This window comes from Aulonocara stuartgranti (assembly GCF_965226115.1).
Source record: "Aulonocara stuartgranti genome assembly, chromosome: 3".
In the NCBI taxonomy this organism is placed as follows: Eukaryota; Metazoa; Chordata; class Actinopteri; order Cichliformes; family Cichlidae; genus Aulonocara; species Aulonocara stuartgranti.
In genome coordinates this window covers 11,874,852-11,890,120 of record NC_138941.1, presented here as the reverse complement: position 1 = coordinate 11,890,120, position 15,269 = coordinate 11,874,852, and the positions used below count along the sequence as shown (strand labels likewise).

Sequence of the window (15,269 nt, the reverse complement as noted above, 5' to 3'; positions counted from 1 at the left end):
ATTATTTTATTTATGTATTACAGACTGATTTATTTTCTTATTAATTCTTAATTTGTTTATTTATTTTTCATATTTTGTGTTAAAAAATAAAAATAAAGAGATTTGAGAAGATTGGAATTTTTTAACCATGCCTTTCTTGTGGAAAACCTAATGCGGCCCAGCCTCACCCAGACTCTGCCTGCAGCGGCCCCCAGCTAAATTGAGTTTGAGACCCCTGTCCTACACCATAAATCAGTAAGAGAGGGTACGACCTCTCTCATGGCCCCAAGTGGTGTGTGCATGCCAGAGCACTCTGGAAGGCACACAGAGTCTTTACAGACTACTAAGGATCAAACCTCTATCATCATGCAATCGATTATACAACTCTAAGCATATATGAGTAAATATTTCTAAGCATAAATGACAATCAACAATATAAACCTTACAGCTGGTTTTAATAACAGAATTCATTTGTTTCTCAAATGAGAAAGAGCTATCGAGAAACACTCCTAAATCTTTAGTTCTTAACTTTATAACAATGTGAACGGCTAATGCTAACACTCTTTTTCCTAGCATTATAACATCTGAGCTGCTAATGCTAAGTAGGCTGCCATTAGCACCTACGTCTAATTTAAGGCAAATACGCATTAGAACCTAATGCTCATATCGTTTTCCTTTGCTTTATAACAATGTGAGCAGCTACTGCTAAATAGCATTAGCTAATAACAGCAGTCTAATTTAATGCAAGTTAGCCTCATTTGCATTACAACGATGTGAGGAGTTAACGCTAAGTATGCTGTCATTAGTGGCTAATTCTAATTAGGGGTGAATAAATATTACCAGCTAATGCTAATATCGTATTCTCTTCCCTTTTAACAATGTGAGCAGCTAGTGCTAGGTAGGCTGATGCTAGCAGCTAATGCTAAAGCTAATTTAATGTGAATTAGCATCACATTAGTGAGGAGTTAATGCTAAGTAGACTGCCATTAGCAGGTAATGCTAATTTTAGGTGAATAGGAATTGGCAGCTAATGCTAATACCATATTTTCTTGCTTTATAACAATGTGACCAGCTAATGCTATGTAGGTTGCCGTTATTAGCTAATACTAATTTGAGGTGAATTAGCATTATCCCCTTATGCTAACAATGTTTTTTCTTACTTTTTAACAATACAAGTAGCTAATGTGAACACTTTTTTTTTTTTATTCAATTCTAATTTTTCCCTTGCGATGTGAAGAGTTAATGCTAAATAGGATGCCATTAGTGGCTAATTCTAATTTTAGATGAGAAAGCATTAGAAGCTAATGCTAATACCATATTTTCTTGCTTTATATCAATATTAGTAGGTAATGCTAAGTACGTAGCCATTGTTAGCTAATGCTAATTTAGGTGAATTAGCATTATCCACTAATGCTAACACTGTTTTTGCCAACTCTTTTCCCTTGCATTATAACAACTTGAGCAGCTAATGCTAATTTGATGCGAATTAGCATTATATTAGTGAGCAGTTAATGCTAAGTAGGCTGCCATTATTAACTAATACTACGTTGACGTGAATTAGCATTATGCGCTACTGCTAATACTGTTTTCTCTTACTTATTAAAAATGATAGTAGCTAATACTAATACTCTTTTCCGTTGGGTAACAACAAAGTGAGGAATTAATGCTAAGTTGGCTGCTTTTAGCGGCTTATTCTAATTAGGGGTGAATAATTATTAGCAGCAAATGCTAATACCGTTTTCTCTTTCCTTATAACAATATGAGCAGTTAATGCTAATTTGATGTAAATTAGCATTATATTAGTGAGGAGTTAATGCTAAGTAGGCTGCCATTAGCAGCTAAAGGTAATTTGAGGTGAATAAGCACTAGTAGCTAATGCCAATACCCTTTTCTCTTGTGTTATAATGATGTGAAACGTTAATATTGTTCTCAAACAACAGAATGAGAATGAAATATTGATTCTAACAGGGCCCATAAACAGCATTAGCTTAGCAGCATTAGCTTATCAGAGTCTCCATCATGGTCACACAAATCCTTAGCGGAGCAAAGTGGCCTACTTAGCAATAGCTGCTGTAGAAAGCAAAGGGAAAACAGTATTAGCATTAGCTGCTAAATGTGCACTTGAGAACAAATCTATTGTGAATTCAGCCGTGAATGTAGTGTTTCCAGTAAGCTTCCATTTCCAAATGTTAGCTGCTCCTGTCTGCCTCTTTGTCACACACACAGACTGAAATGATTCACAGCCTTGTTTCATCCTTCTGTCAGTGTCACTGACTGTCACTGTGACTGTGGACATACAGCATGGGAAACACACACATGGCTGATACTTGTATCTAAAGTTACAAAATGTTGTCTCTGTCCAAATATTACCTAACTGTAAGTCTACTTTTAATGAAACTCTCAACATGACTTATCAGTTATCATTAATGTTCCTGCAAACAGACTCCTTGAAGACCCCCTACATAAATATCCATGTACTATCCAGCTAGACTAGTGTGTCTGTCCCTGAAAATATTCCTGCATGTGTGATTGTTCATGTCTCATCTGCAGGAAACAAACAGGAAGTGAGTGAAAGACACAGGAAATGATTCCAGCTCTTCCTCCTATATCAGACATTCTCTCCATACCTGAGAGTGTCCAGTCTCCAGCCTGGATCCTTCAGTCCAGCCGACAGAAGCTTCATTCCTGAGTGACCTAGATGATTGTAGCTCAGGTCCAGCTCTCTCAGATGGGAGGGGTTGGAGGTCAGAGCTGAGGCCAGAGAAGTACAGCCTTCCTCTGTGATCAGACAGCCTGACAGACTGCAGACACACAAAACAACAATCCATCTGTTATCCATCTCTATAGCAGCATAACTAAGTGATGGTTCAGGGTCACCTGATCCAGCTCTAACTATAAGTTTTATCAAAAAGGAAAGTTTGAAGCTGATCGTCAAAGTAGAGAGGGTGTCTGTCTCCTGAACTCAAACTGGGAGCTGCTTCCACACCCAGTCCAACATAGCCAGGCTTTCTTTGCTGCTTTGACAAAACCTCAAATCCCAGTCAGAGATGGTGAACATCATCACAGTGATGATCATTTCTCTGTTAACCCAGGCTTTCTGCTTCAGGATCTGTGCACGCTCACAGAACAAGGAGACCTTTAAACATCATTTCACTAAATGGATGGACTGAGCTCAGCCTACAGATGAACTGGATAAATAAAGATTTGACCTCAGTGTGCTCAGTGTTCCTGTCTATTCCTAACATATTCCTAACATGATAGCTGCACTTTAGAGCTCTAAAACTGGAACTGACACATATTTAAACTCCACATGTTACTCAGTACATTCAGTTCTGACACTCGCCCACAGTCCAACAAAGGAAACATGGAGATCACATCAGTTTGTCACCAAAGTCTAATTATTCCAGAGGGCAGTGTTGATACAACTAAAGTTATTTTTAAGCAAAGTTGAGTTTTTTATTGTCGCAGTACTTCATGTCTGAAGTATCACTTAAATGCATTACACGCTGTTGATGGCAGCAAACAAACCACCCAAACAAACAGAGGTGGGAGGCTTGGGCAGACTACGTAGGATCAGCTTGTGGGAGGAGTCAGGATAAAACCAAAGAAAGACAAGCTAACAAACACCACAGTGAAGTGAGTAGCTACAAACTGCAGGCCGATTAGTGTTGTTGAAGAAGTCGGTCTGAGGAACGTTCTTAGGATCAACAAATGACGGCATGTATGAGCCTCCCTCAAGACGCACCATCACAAGAAGAACACATGAGCTGTAGAAAAAGGAGAGACTATGAAAGCCACGGCGTTACAACGTGCACCAGCTGTTGGTCTCTCTGGAGACTACTGGGCGTGGCTGGGTAACCATGGTTACTTGGGAGTTACAGTACATGATATTAATGAAGAGTGGGAGCTGCGTTCTATAGCAAACAATTTGTTATGAGGTAATCAGCTGATCTTAGTTTAACCGGAAGCCCTTCACAATAATTGCAATGCCTTTATTTTGTACAACTACCATCAGTTCGTCTGTACTGATGGTAACTTAAAGTCACACTAATGTCGTTTAGTTTCTATAGTTTATGTAGTGGAAGTATACTACAGTACCCTGATCACTGATAGGACAGATTTATGTAGATATACACCTTTGTGTTTAACATTACTGCATTATAGTACTGTGATCTTTGTCCTTATATATGGCTATATTAGCTATACTGATGTACGTACATATAACTGGATATGTATCTTATCTATTCATCTTATTTGTCATGTATTTGTATTGTGTACTTCCTTTTTGTAAGAAACCACACACATGATCACAGCCGCAAGAATCAATCAGTGAAAGAATAAAGTGTCTCAAACCAAACCTTAAGCTCTTTATTCCACATGCTGGGATCATTTGGCCTTCAGTGGTGTTCTGGCTGACACACCGGAGTGACCAGAGTGCTAAAGAGTGAATCGGACACACCAGTGTCATCTCTGATATCTCCACTACATTTAATCGTCCTTCAGCTTGTGGCTGCCGTTAGCTGGTCTGCTAGTTAGCTGATTTGCTATTTAGCCGGTGTGCTAGTTAGCTGGTGTGCTAGTTAGCCGGTTCGCTAGTCAGCTGGTGTGCTGACCAGCGAACCAGTAGGTTACAAGATGAGCTTGTCTGTCTGATGAGCCAGCTCTCTCTGTCTTGGTCATTTTGTCCTTGGGCAAAACCTAACCTACCACTACAACTGTAGCTTACCTCCACCAGTGTGTGAATGTGAGAGTGAATGAATACAGGGAGTGCAGAATTATTAGGCAAATGAGTATTTTGTCCACATCATCCTCTTCATGCATGTCGTCTTACTCCAAGCTGTATAGGCTCGAAAGCCTACTACCAATTAAGCATATTAGGTGATGTGCATCTCTGTAATGAGAAGGGGTGTGGTCTAATGACATCAACACCCTATATCAGGTGTGCATAATTATTAGGCAACGTCCTTTCCTTTGGCAAAATGGGTCAAAAGAAGGACTTGACAGGCTCAGAAAAGTCAAAAACAGTGAGATATCTTGCAGAGGGATGCAGCAGTCTCAAAATTGCAAAGCTTCTGAAGCGTGATCATCGAACAATCAAGCGTTTCATTCAAAATAGTCAACAGGGTCGCAAGAAGCGTGTGGAAAAACCAAGGCACAAAATAACTGCCCATGAACTGAGAAAAGTCAAGCGTGCAGCTGTCAAGATGCCACTTGCCACCAGTTTGGCCATATTTTGGAGCTGCAACATCACTGGAGTGCCCAAAAGCACAAGGTGTGCAATACTCAGAGACATGGCCAAGGTAAGAAAGGCTGAAAGACGACCACCACTGAACAAGACACACAAGCTGAAACGTCAAGACTGGGCCAAGAAATATCTCAAGACTGGTTTTTCTAAGGTTTTATGGACTGATGAAATGAGAGTGAGTCTTGATGGGCCAGATGGATGGGCCCGTGGCTGGATTGGTAAAGGGCAGAGAGCTCCAGTCCCACTCAGACGCCAGCAAGGTGGAGGTGGAGTACTGGTTTGGGCTGGTATCATCAAAGATGAGCTTGTGGGGCCTTTTCGGGTTGAGGATGGAGTCAAGCTCAACTCCCAGTCCTACTGCCAGTTTCTGGAAGACACCTTCTTCAAGCAGTGGTACAGGAAGAAGTCTGCATCCTTCAAGAAAAACATGATTTTCATGCAGGACAATGCTCCATCACACGCGTCCAAGTACTCCACAGCGTGGCTGGCAAGAAAGGGTATAAAAGAAGAAAAACTAATGACATGGCCTCCTTGTTCACCTGATCTGAACCCCATTGAGAACCTGTGGTCCATCATCAAATGTGAGATTTACAAGGAGGGAAAACAGTACACCTCTCTGAACAGTGTCTGGGAGGCTGTGGTTGCTGCTGCACGCAATGTTGATGGTGAACAGATCAAAACACTGACAGAATCCATGGATGGCAGGCTTTTGAGTGTCCTTGCAAAGAAAGGTGGCTATATTGGTCGCTGATTTGTTTTTGTTTTGTTTTTGAATGTCAGAAATGTATATTTGTGAATGTGGAGATGTTATATTGGTGTCACTGGTAAAAATAAATAAATGAAATGGGTATATATTTGTTTTTTGTTAAGTTGCCTAATAATTCTGCACAGTAATAGTCACCTGCACACACAGATATCCCCCTAAAATAGCTAAAACTAAAAACAAACTAAAAACTACTACCAAAAACATTCAGCTTTGATATTAATGAGTTTTTTGGGTTCATTGAGAACATGGTTGTTGTTCCATAATAAAATTATTCCTCAAAAATACAACTTGCCTAATAATTCTGCACTCCCTGTAGTGGGATTGTAAAGGGTCTTTGAGGGTCTCGAAAAGCGCTATATAAATGCAATCCATTATTATTATTAAGAGCATCTTTAGGCCTGACTGTGCTCATCCTTCCTCCAACCTCTCCTTACCAAAGATAACAACTACATCAGTATTAGCTCAATAACAATTTCTGCAATTCAATTGTGGACATTCATTTTTAAACCTTGTGTAAAACGATAAAACCTCAAAGTCTGAGCATTATTCTTTGTGCAAACAGCTCTTGCAGGTTCCCCCGGACTTAGGTTATTTTTATTATTTAATTACTTTCCTTTAAGCAGCTGTTCAGGCTACTAAACTCATCCCAGAAATAACAAGTGACACCATTAATAGTAGAGGTGGGAATCACCATACAACTCGCGATACGATATTATCACAATACTTAACGCACGATACGATATTATTGCGATTTTTTAAAATATTTTGCGATATTTAAATTCTGCACATAAAGGTAAACTTTATCAATATTCATTTTATCTAATATCAAAGTCTCACACTCAGTCTTTCTCTCATTTCAGTCAGTTTTATTGTTGACAAACTGAACGGTTTGTATTACAGTCTAGTCCAACTTAACTGAATGCAACCATCTGGTACAATTATAGCTATTCTGAACTATGCAATTTATGAAAACTATGCAGCCCCTTCAGCAACTGAAGAATTTGAAAGTAAATTTAAAAAAATATATAATTTTACATTAAATAAAAAAGTTTCAAACTTAATTAAAATTAAACATGTCTTAAATTAAAATAAGTAAACTGTCATGTTTATTGCTGCCAAAAAAAAAGTTAAACACATTTGGACAGTGAAGGAATGTCAGGATTGTTGCTCAGAAAAAGGATCAACATGCTCTGAAGTCAACATGCTCTGACTCCAGAGCATGTTGACTTCAGAGAAAAAATTGTTTGTAACAAAATATCGATTTCTGCTGTCCCTGTATCGATACATTATTAGCAAACAAAATATCACGATACTACACAGTATCGATTTTTTCCCCCACCCCTAATTAATAGTGGAGCTAACTTTAACAGGTGAAACTGATTTGACCTATAAGGCTACTGCAGTTACTTCTTATCAGGTTTAGTAGGGAAGACATCTGGATGAGGTAGTTAGTAGTATGTAGTTAGTACCGGGCGACTCCCCTCCCCCACATCGGCACCAGAACCCTGTATTATCTACAGGGTAAGACTGCCTGTTTTATCAAACTATGGCCATTACTACTGTGATCATTTGCAGCCCAGTGTGCCGCTCTCTCTGCTGGGATGAACCACTGGAGCTCACCCAGTCATCCCTTTCTTTCTCTCAAGAAGAAGTGAAATAAATATATTTATTATGTTACGAGTCTAATATTCTTTAAATCAAACTGTAATGAATAAATCAAGCAAGAAGATTTGGTGGCTCCACGTGTTGTAGAAGAAAAGATAAACATCTCATTTTGAGAAATCAGCCTTTAAAATTAAGTACTGTGAATAAAAAACAAACAGCGAGCCAATCAGCAGTCGCCAATATCCTCCTAATTTCATTCACAAAGAAATCAAATATATATATTATGGGCCCAAAGGAGCCTAAATCTTTAAATTAGGCAGTGCATGAAGTATTTTTTTAAATAAACAGAGACATGACTATAACAACTTTTAGTAATTCAGAGTCCAATTATCCACTCAAATGTAAATAAAAGTTCACTTGACAGCTGTAAAAGTTACCTGTTTATACAATAATATAAATCACATTTCAAATGATCATCTGTGGAAAAGTTTGAATCCTGACCTGAGAGTTTCCACTGCACACTGTGAACTCTTTAGTCCAGCGGACAGAAGCTTCACTCCTGAATCCTGCAGGTCAGAGTTACTCAGGTCCAGCTCTCTCAGACTGGAGGACTGGGAGCTGAGGACTGAGGACAGAGCTTCACAGCTTCTCTCTGACAGGTTACAGCCACTCAGTCTGAAAAATAAAAGACAATCTATAAAACAAGTACTCATGTAGAGTTTGTTAATACATTTCACAACATTAAATGTTGACTTTCTATTTTTAAAGGAAACATAAACATACTAAGATACAACATCATATGTATGAACTTTAATTAATAATTCTAAAAACTAAATGTTTTCTGATCTGACCTCAGAGTATTCAGTTTACAGTTTAAACGTTGTAGTCCAGCAGACAGAAGCTTCACTCCTGAATCCTGTAGCTTTCTGATACTCAGGTCCAGCTCTGTCAGACTAGAGGACTGCGAGCTGAGAACTGAGGACAGAGCTTCACAGTTTTCCTCTGAGAGTTCACAGATGTTAAGTCTGAAGATAAAAACATGAATAAAGATTGTTGTTAAAGTGTAATCAAGGTGCAATAGCTTATTGTCTTGTGCTGAGCAGGTTAGTAAAACTTCTGTTTAACTTTGAAATGAATAAAAATGCTATGAAACAAGGATAACTGGATAAAGACATAAACAAAAACAAACATCAAACACATAAACAAACAGAACTAAACATAATACAAATTGATCTGACCTCAGAACATTCAGTTTGGCATGTGGACTCTCCACTGCAGCAGACAGAAGCTTTACTGCTGAAGCCTTCAGGCTGTTGGTACTCAGGTCCAGCTCTCTCAGACTACAGGACTGGGAGCTGACCACTGACAACAAATTTTCACAGCCTTCCTCTGAGACGTTACAGCTGCTCAGTCTGTGAGAGAAAGGGAAAAAACAAAAACAAAAAAAACCCAAACAATATATGTGATCAAATTAAATTTGTTTATATGTTGAACCCTTTTTTTTAAAAATTTATTTAAACCTATGAGACTATGAGTGCTACCAGTCCAGTGCACATGATTGGTACCTTGATGGTACCTTGCTCAGGGGTACCACAAGGTAACTATTCGGTGGATTCGACCCCTGACCTTATGATCATGGGGCGACCACTCTGCCTACTGAGCTAATAATTCTGTGTACACTGTCATACAATATTAACTAAAACAATTATTTTAGAAAATTTTAGTAATTCAATAATCATGCTCATTACCTGTGTATTGTGAATAACACTTGATTTTAAACACTAGCTGTATAAAACTCTTCCTGTTAAAGGTGTGTATAAAGGAGATGAGCTGAAATGCAGACTTCATGGAGAATGTTTGCTGTCAGCATATATCAAAGACAAAGCAGAGATCCATCCAGTCTCTTCCACTAAGCCCACAGAGGGACAGACAACCACTCTCACTCACACCTGCATGAAGTTTAGATCACCAGGTAACCTAACTGCATGTCTGTGGACAGTGGGAAGAAACTGTAGAGGACCCAGAGTGAACCCACTGTAATTCTGTGATAACACTGGTTATGGAAGCCTTACAGTTACATATGGTTACTGACAAGAAACACGACCTTAGAGGCAATTTCAGTAATGAAGACCGAGTTTCTCCCTCCATACAGGATGAAAACATGACAGCACAGCAGAGATTTATATTTAAAAAGGGAGGGTGTGCACTGAAAGTGAGATACAAACTTGAACTTAAATTATGAACATCAGAAAAAGATGTAGGTGAAGTCTGGCAGGTGAAGTTTGTGCATTAGAATAAAACAACCAAACTCCTGGAGTTGGAGACAAATGAACAAGCTGAGGATAATAAACCTGTCAGAGGGGCTGAAGCATCAGAGCTCATGTTCTTATAGGCTGGGTCTGGATTGTCCTTTGATAAGAGTTACAGAACAAAGTGTGTTTTAGAAATGCTGGAGTGAAACATTAAAACTACCATATATTTACTGAGTGACTGATGATCATTTAATTTACTATTTTAAAAAAATGTTACAGTGCTCTTTGAACTCAGCATTTCTGATTTATTTCCCATGATTTTAACAATGAAGCGATGACAACATGTTTACTCACAGAGCTTTGTTGGAGGCTTTGACCACTGGCAGCATTCTCAGAAGAGCCTCCTCTGAAGCAGAGTATTTCTTGAAGTCAAACTCATCCAGATCTTCTTCTGATGACAGTAAGATGAAGACCAGAGCTGACCACTGAGCAGGAGACAGTTCATCTGTGGAGAGACTTCCTGATCTCAGGGACTGTTGGATCTCCTCCACTAGAGAACGATCATTCAGTTCATTCAGACAGTGGATCAGATTGATGCTTTTCTCTGCAGACAGATTCTTACTGAGCTTCTCCTTGATGTACTGGACTGTTTCCTGATTGGTCAGTGAGCTACTTCCTGTCTGTGTCATCAGGGCTTGTAGGAGAGTCTGATTGGTCTGCAGGGAAAGACCCAGGAGGAAGCGGAGGAACAAGTCCAGGTGTCCATTTGGACTCTGTAAGGCCTTGTTCACAGCACTCTGGTAGAAGTGTTTCTTTGCAGATTCTCCTGTTTCAGACTTCTTGGATGTTGTTTGTTGTTGTTCCAGCAGATTGAGTCCAGAGTTGATGAAGGTCAGATGGACATGAAGAGCAGCCAGAAACTCCTGAACACTCAGATGGATGAAGCAGAACACCTTGTCCTGGTACAGTCCTCTCTCCTCTTTAAAGATCTGTGTGAACACTCCTGAGTACACTGAGGCTGCTCTGATATCGATGCCACACTCTGTCAGGTCTGATTCATAGAAGATCAGGTTTCCTTTCTGCAGCTGATCAAAAGCCAGTTTTCCCAGAGACTCCATCATCTTCCTGCTCTCTGAACTCCAGTGTGGATCTGTCTCAGCTCCTCCATCATACTTGACCTTCTTCACTTTGGCCTGAACCACCAGGAAGTGGATGTACATCTCAGTCAGGGTCTTGGGCAGCTCTCCTCCCTCTCTGGTTTCCAGCACATCCTCCAGAACTGTAGCAGTGATCCAGCAGAAGACTGGGATGTGGCACATGATGTGGAGGCTTCGTGATGTCTTGATGTGGGAGATGATCCTGCTGGCCTGCTCCTCATCTCTGAATCTCTTCCTGAAGTACTCCTCCTTCTGTGGGTCAGTGAACCCTCTGACCTCTGTCACCATGCCAACACAGTCAGGAGGGATCTGATTGGCTGCTGCAGGTCGTGTGGTTATCCAGAGGCGAGCAGAGGGAAGCAGTTTCCCCCTGATGAGGTTTATCAGCAGCACATCCACTGAGGTGGACTTTCTAGGGTCAGTTAGGATTGTAGTTTTGTGGAAGTCCAGAGGAAGTCGACACTCATCCAGACCATCAAAGATGAACACAACCTGGAAGTCTTCAAAGCTGCAGATTCCTGCTTCTTTGGTTTCAGTAAAGAAGCGATGAACAAGTCCCACCAAGCTGAACTTTTCCTCTTTCAGCACATTCAGCTCTCTGAAAGTGAATGGAAATATGAACTGGATGTCCTGGTTGGCTTTGTCTTCAGCCCAGTCCAGGCTGTATTTCTGTGTTAAGACTGTTTTCCCAATGCCAGCCACTCCCTTTGTCAGCACTGTTCTGATTGGTTCGTCTCTGCCAGGTGAGGCTTTAAAGATGTCTTCTTGTCTGATGGTTGTTTCTGGTCTGTCTGGTTTCCTGGATGCTGTTTCAATCTGTCTGACCTCATGTTCATCATTGACCTCTGCAGTCCCTCCCTCTGTGATGTAGAGCTCTGTGTAGATCTGATTCAGGAGGGTTGGGTTTCCTGCTTTAGCGATGCCCTCAAACACACACTGGAACTTCTTCTTCAGCTTAGACTTAAGTTTACGATGACAAACAGCAGCTGGAAGTTCTGAACAATAATAATAAAAATACAACTTCAACAATCATATTTTACAAAATGCTGATGACAATTTCTGACCCACTGAGAAATGACTGAACACACTGGTGTCACAAGTGTCTCATTTATCCAGCAGCTTAAATCTTTAGATAAATCCTCTTACGTCTCTGCAGACGGTCAGCCAGCTCCTCCTGCTTCATTCTCCTCAGGAAGTCCACTGTGATCTTCACAAATGCCTCTCTGCTGTTTCTCCTCTGCTCATCATCCTCCCTCTGAAACCCCAAGCACTGGGGCTTATTTGGATTCAGAGCCTTCTGGATCTTCTTCAGCTCGTTCTTCACAAAAGTGATGATGTTGTCCTCCAGCAGCTGGAACAGAATATTTATGAATGACCCACCACTCTGAACTTTAGTCCACACAACATCCACTTCTTTACCATCAAGGGGCATATCATCCACGAACTCTTTACCAATTATAGGTTTGACTTTATCTGATTAACTGAGACTTTGTCCACAACTCCATGATCCCAAAACGTTGATGCTGTTCATATGAATGCAGCGATTTCAGTGGGAGAAACATTTCACTGGTGTTCAGAGCTGAACTACCAACAGGTTGATGATCAAAGCCAGAAACTTGGAGATGTTTCTGGTGACTGAGTTGATCGTACAGACAGCTGGTCTTAAAGGTTCACTCTGTTTACGCATACAGATCAGTATTTAAGGTTTGACTCTCATCATCCACTGGGGCACAAACTGGGCGTCATCAGGACACAACAACACAGAACAAACACCATCCCCACAGACACAGCAGCCAGCGAACCAGAAGAACTTCACATCAAGAAGGTCCTGAGTAAATGTGAACGCTGGTTTGAGGGCGGAGTCAAGGAGGCCATTTATGTGAAAAGGAAAGACCATCTCTGAATGGAGGAGGGGCCTAAGGGTACAACTGTCACCATCTTACATGCTGTGATTGCAGCCATTCCCCAGCTCTCTGTGAACTGGACTCATGACCATTGATCAACAACCATTGATCAATGGTCCTGACAATATGCGTACCAATGATCAATGAACTGACCTCCCAGCACATTGTTCCTTCAGTGGGCTGGTTTCAGTCATACAAATGTCCTGTTTATGAGATTGAAACCTGCAGTCAGCTGAGACTGAAGAAGTCACCTGATGATGATGAAACGTTTCTCCCACTGAAAACATCCAGATGAACAGAATCAAGCTTTTTTGGGATTTACGTACCTGGATGATTGAGCATCAAGACACAACTCTGTGACTTTTCTCAGATGAATAAATCCTCTCCTCCAGCTTTACATCTACCAGCCCTGTGGCGCTGCCCAGGGACAATAATCTATGTGAGAGGTGGAAAGTCATACAGGTGTCTGCTCCTGCCTTCAGTTATTTTATCTACTGTGTGTCAACTGGCTGAACCTCCTCCAACTGTCTACTGTCTCCCTAAACTCAACAATGACTTCGTGATCTATCCATTCTCTGACCAAAGACATCCTGCTGCAGGAGGTTAACATAGCAGCCAATGATGATCCCACTCACTGTGAACAACACATTTGGACCTGATTTGCTGCTCTGGTTTACACGTGAACTTCCACTGCTGCTGTCACCAACTTGAGAGGCTCTACAGAAAAACTGGACTTGTCCATAAAAATCATAAACTACATTATAAGGACAGCATTGCTCAATCAACTCTAATTACTATGACCATGTTATCTCTTCTAACTAAGGTACAGACACTCAAACTTGCTGCTTTCAGTGAGAAGTCAAATGTCTGAATATGAGCTGGAAGCCACTGAGAGTCCTCCTCCTTCCCGTGGGGTTTACTTTCTCTACTACTTTCACTATAAACACGCCCCTTTCATGCACCTGCAGAGGGCCACCAGCAGATGGAGCTGTCTTAAACAAATCCACTTGGATAGTTAGCTGTAGATGACTTTATCAGTATGATTGTAGGACTTTGAGTTATTCTTCAGATTTATTTAAACTCCTATATTGTGCACAAGTGTTGAGCGACCCATAATTTCTCTGTACTTTTCATAAGAGCAGCCAGACTTTCAGCTAGTTTTTGTTTTTTTAAGAGCTCAAAGTTATTGAAGAAACAGTTATTCAGCTTCATTCCCACTGATCTCGACTACAAACTGTTTCACTTTGGTTTTTGTTTAAAGCCTCGATGTTTAAAACGTTTCCCTGTGATCACATTTGCACCGTCTGATTTCAAAGTTTGTTTTCTTTTGGTCGTTTAGTCCACAGAGTCCTTGGTGTTCTGAAAGGGACCTATAAATAAATGCATTATTATTAATAATAAAGTAGTTGTTGTACATGTACAGACCATAAATATGGAGTCCAGCTGTGTTTGATGCTGCTGGGCAGACTGACCACTGGGAACCTCTGAGCTCTGCTGCTCCACTCTGTGGAGGAACCATGAAGGATTAGATCAACACAGGATAAAGATCCAGGAGTTTCTGCTCAAATAACTTCATCTGAATCAAGTCTGTCAAGTTTTAGACTCTCAGATTCTGAAGATATATTTTCTGTTTTCTATGAACTTTCTTTCATCAGTGATGGAAGTGATGATGCTGCAGAAGCTCAGAGGAAACTTTGAGAAAACTGTGATGAACCATCAACTAATGCTCCCAGGAGGCCAAAGGTCCCTGAATGTAACTGTGCAGTAGATTCATCGAGTGTTTGAAACCTGACCACTTCCATATGTTTTCATTCTAACAGAAGAAGTCCTTTTCTCATTGCTTTGATTTGAGTTTTCATTTGAGTTTTCTGAGTCTCGTATTTGGAGTCGAGTCTAATCAATGATCTGACAGAAGAACATTAAAAAGGATTTACCACTGCTGTCAAAATTAACATGTAGGGTTAGGGTTAGGGGTTCATCTGTTATCATGATTAACATGATAAAAACCTTTAACACGACACATCTGGATGCAGAACGACTCAAAATCCCTGAAATGTTTCTATCAACGCACTTCGGGCAGTTTGTCCGAGTAGAGTTACCTTTGTACACGTGCAGATGTGCAGCACATCTGTTAGTGACGGAAGCTGAACCAATCAGCTCAATATGGAAGATGACAAACACACACTGACCTCTCGATGGAAAGTTTGAGCATTAAAAAAATAACAAGACGGACCAGCCGACCAACATGAAGGATTCTGCACATCGTGACAGAAGGAATTTTCTTTTCACCGAAGCACTTCCAGCTTAAAATATCACAACAATGCAAAGCACTGATGACACAACTGCCAAGTGGACAAACTG

General features: G+C 40.5%; 2 protein-coding genes across 2 annotated transcripts in view; both read right to left on the bottom strand.

Annotated features, from left to right (window-relative positions):
* The window catches only part of LOC309702178 (uncharacterized protein), a 240,971-nt gene that overhangs the window by 5,738 nt on the left and 219,964 nt on the right, over window positions 1-15,269 (bottom strand). Inside the window, exons 10-11 of the mRNA XM_082526662.1 lie at window positions 8,097-8,270; window positions 2,607-2,780 (exon numbers count right to left, since the gene is read on the bottom strand). Coding sequence (XP_082382788.1) covers window positions 2,607-2,780; window positions 8,097-8,270 — 348 coding nt within the window. The remainder of the gene's footprint in view (window positions 1-2,606; window positions 2,781-8,096; window positions 8,271-15,269) is intronic.
* LOC309702180 (protein NLRC3-like) overlaps window positions 1-15,269 on the bottom strand; it is a 121,838-nt gene that overhangs the window by 98,207 nt on the left and 8,362 nt on the right. The window lies entirely within an intron of this gene.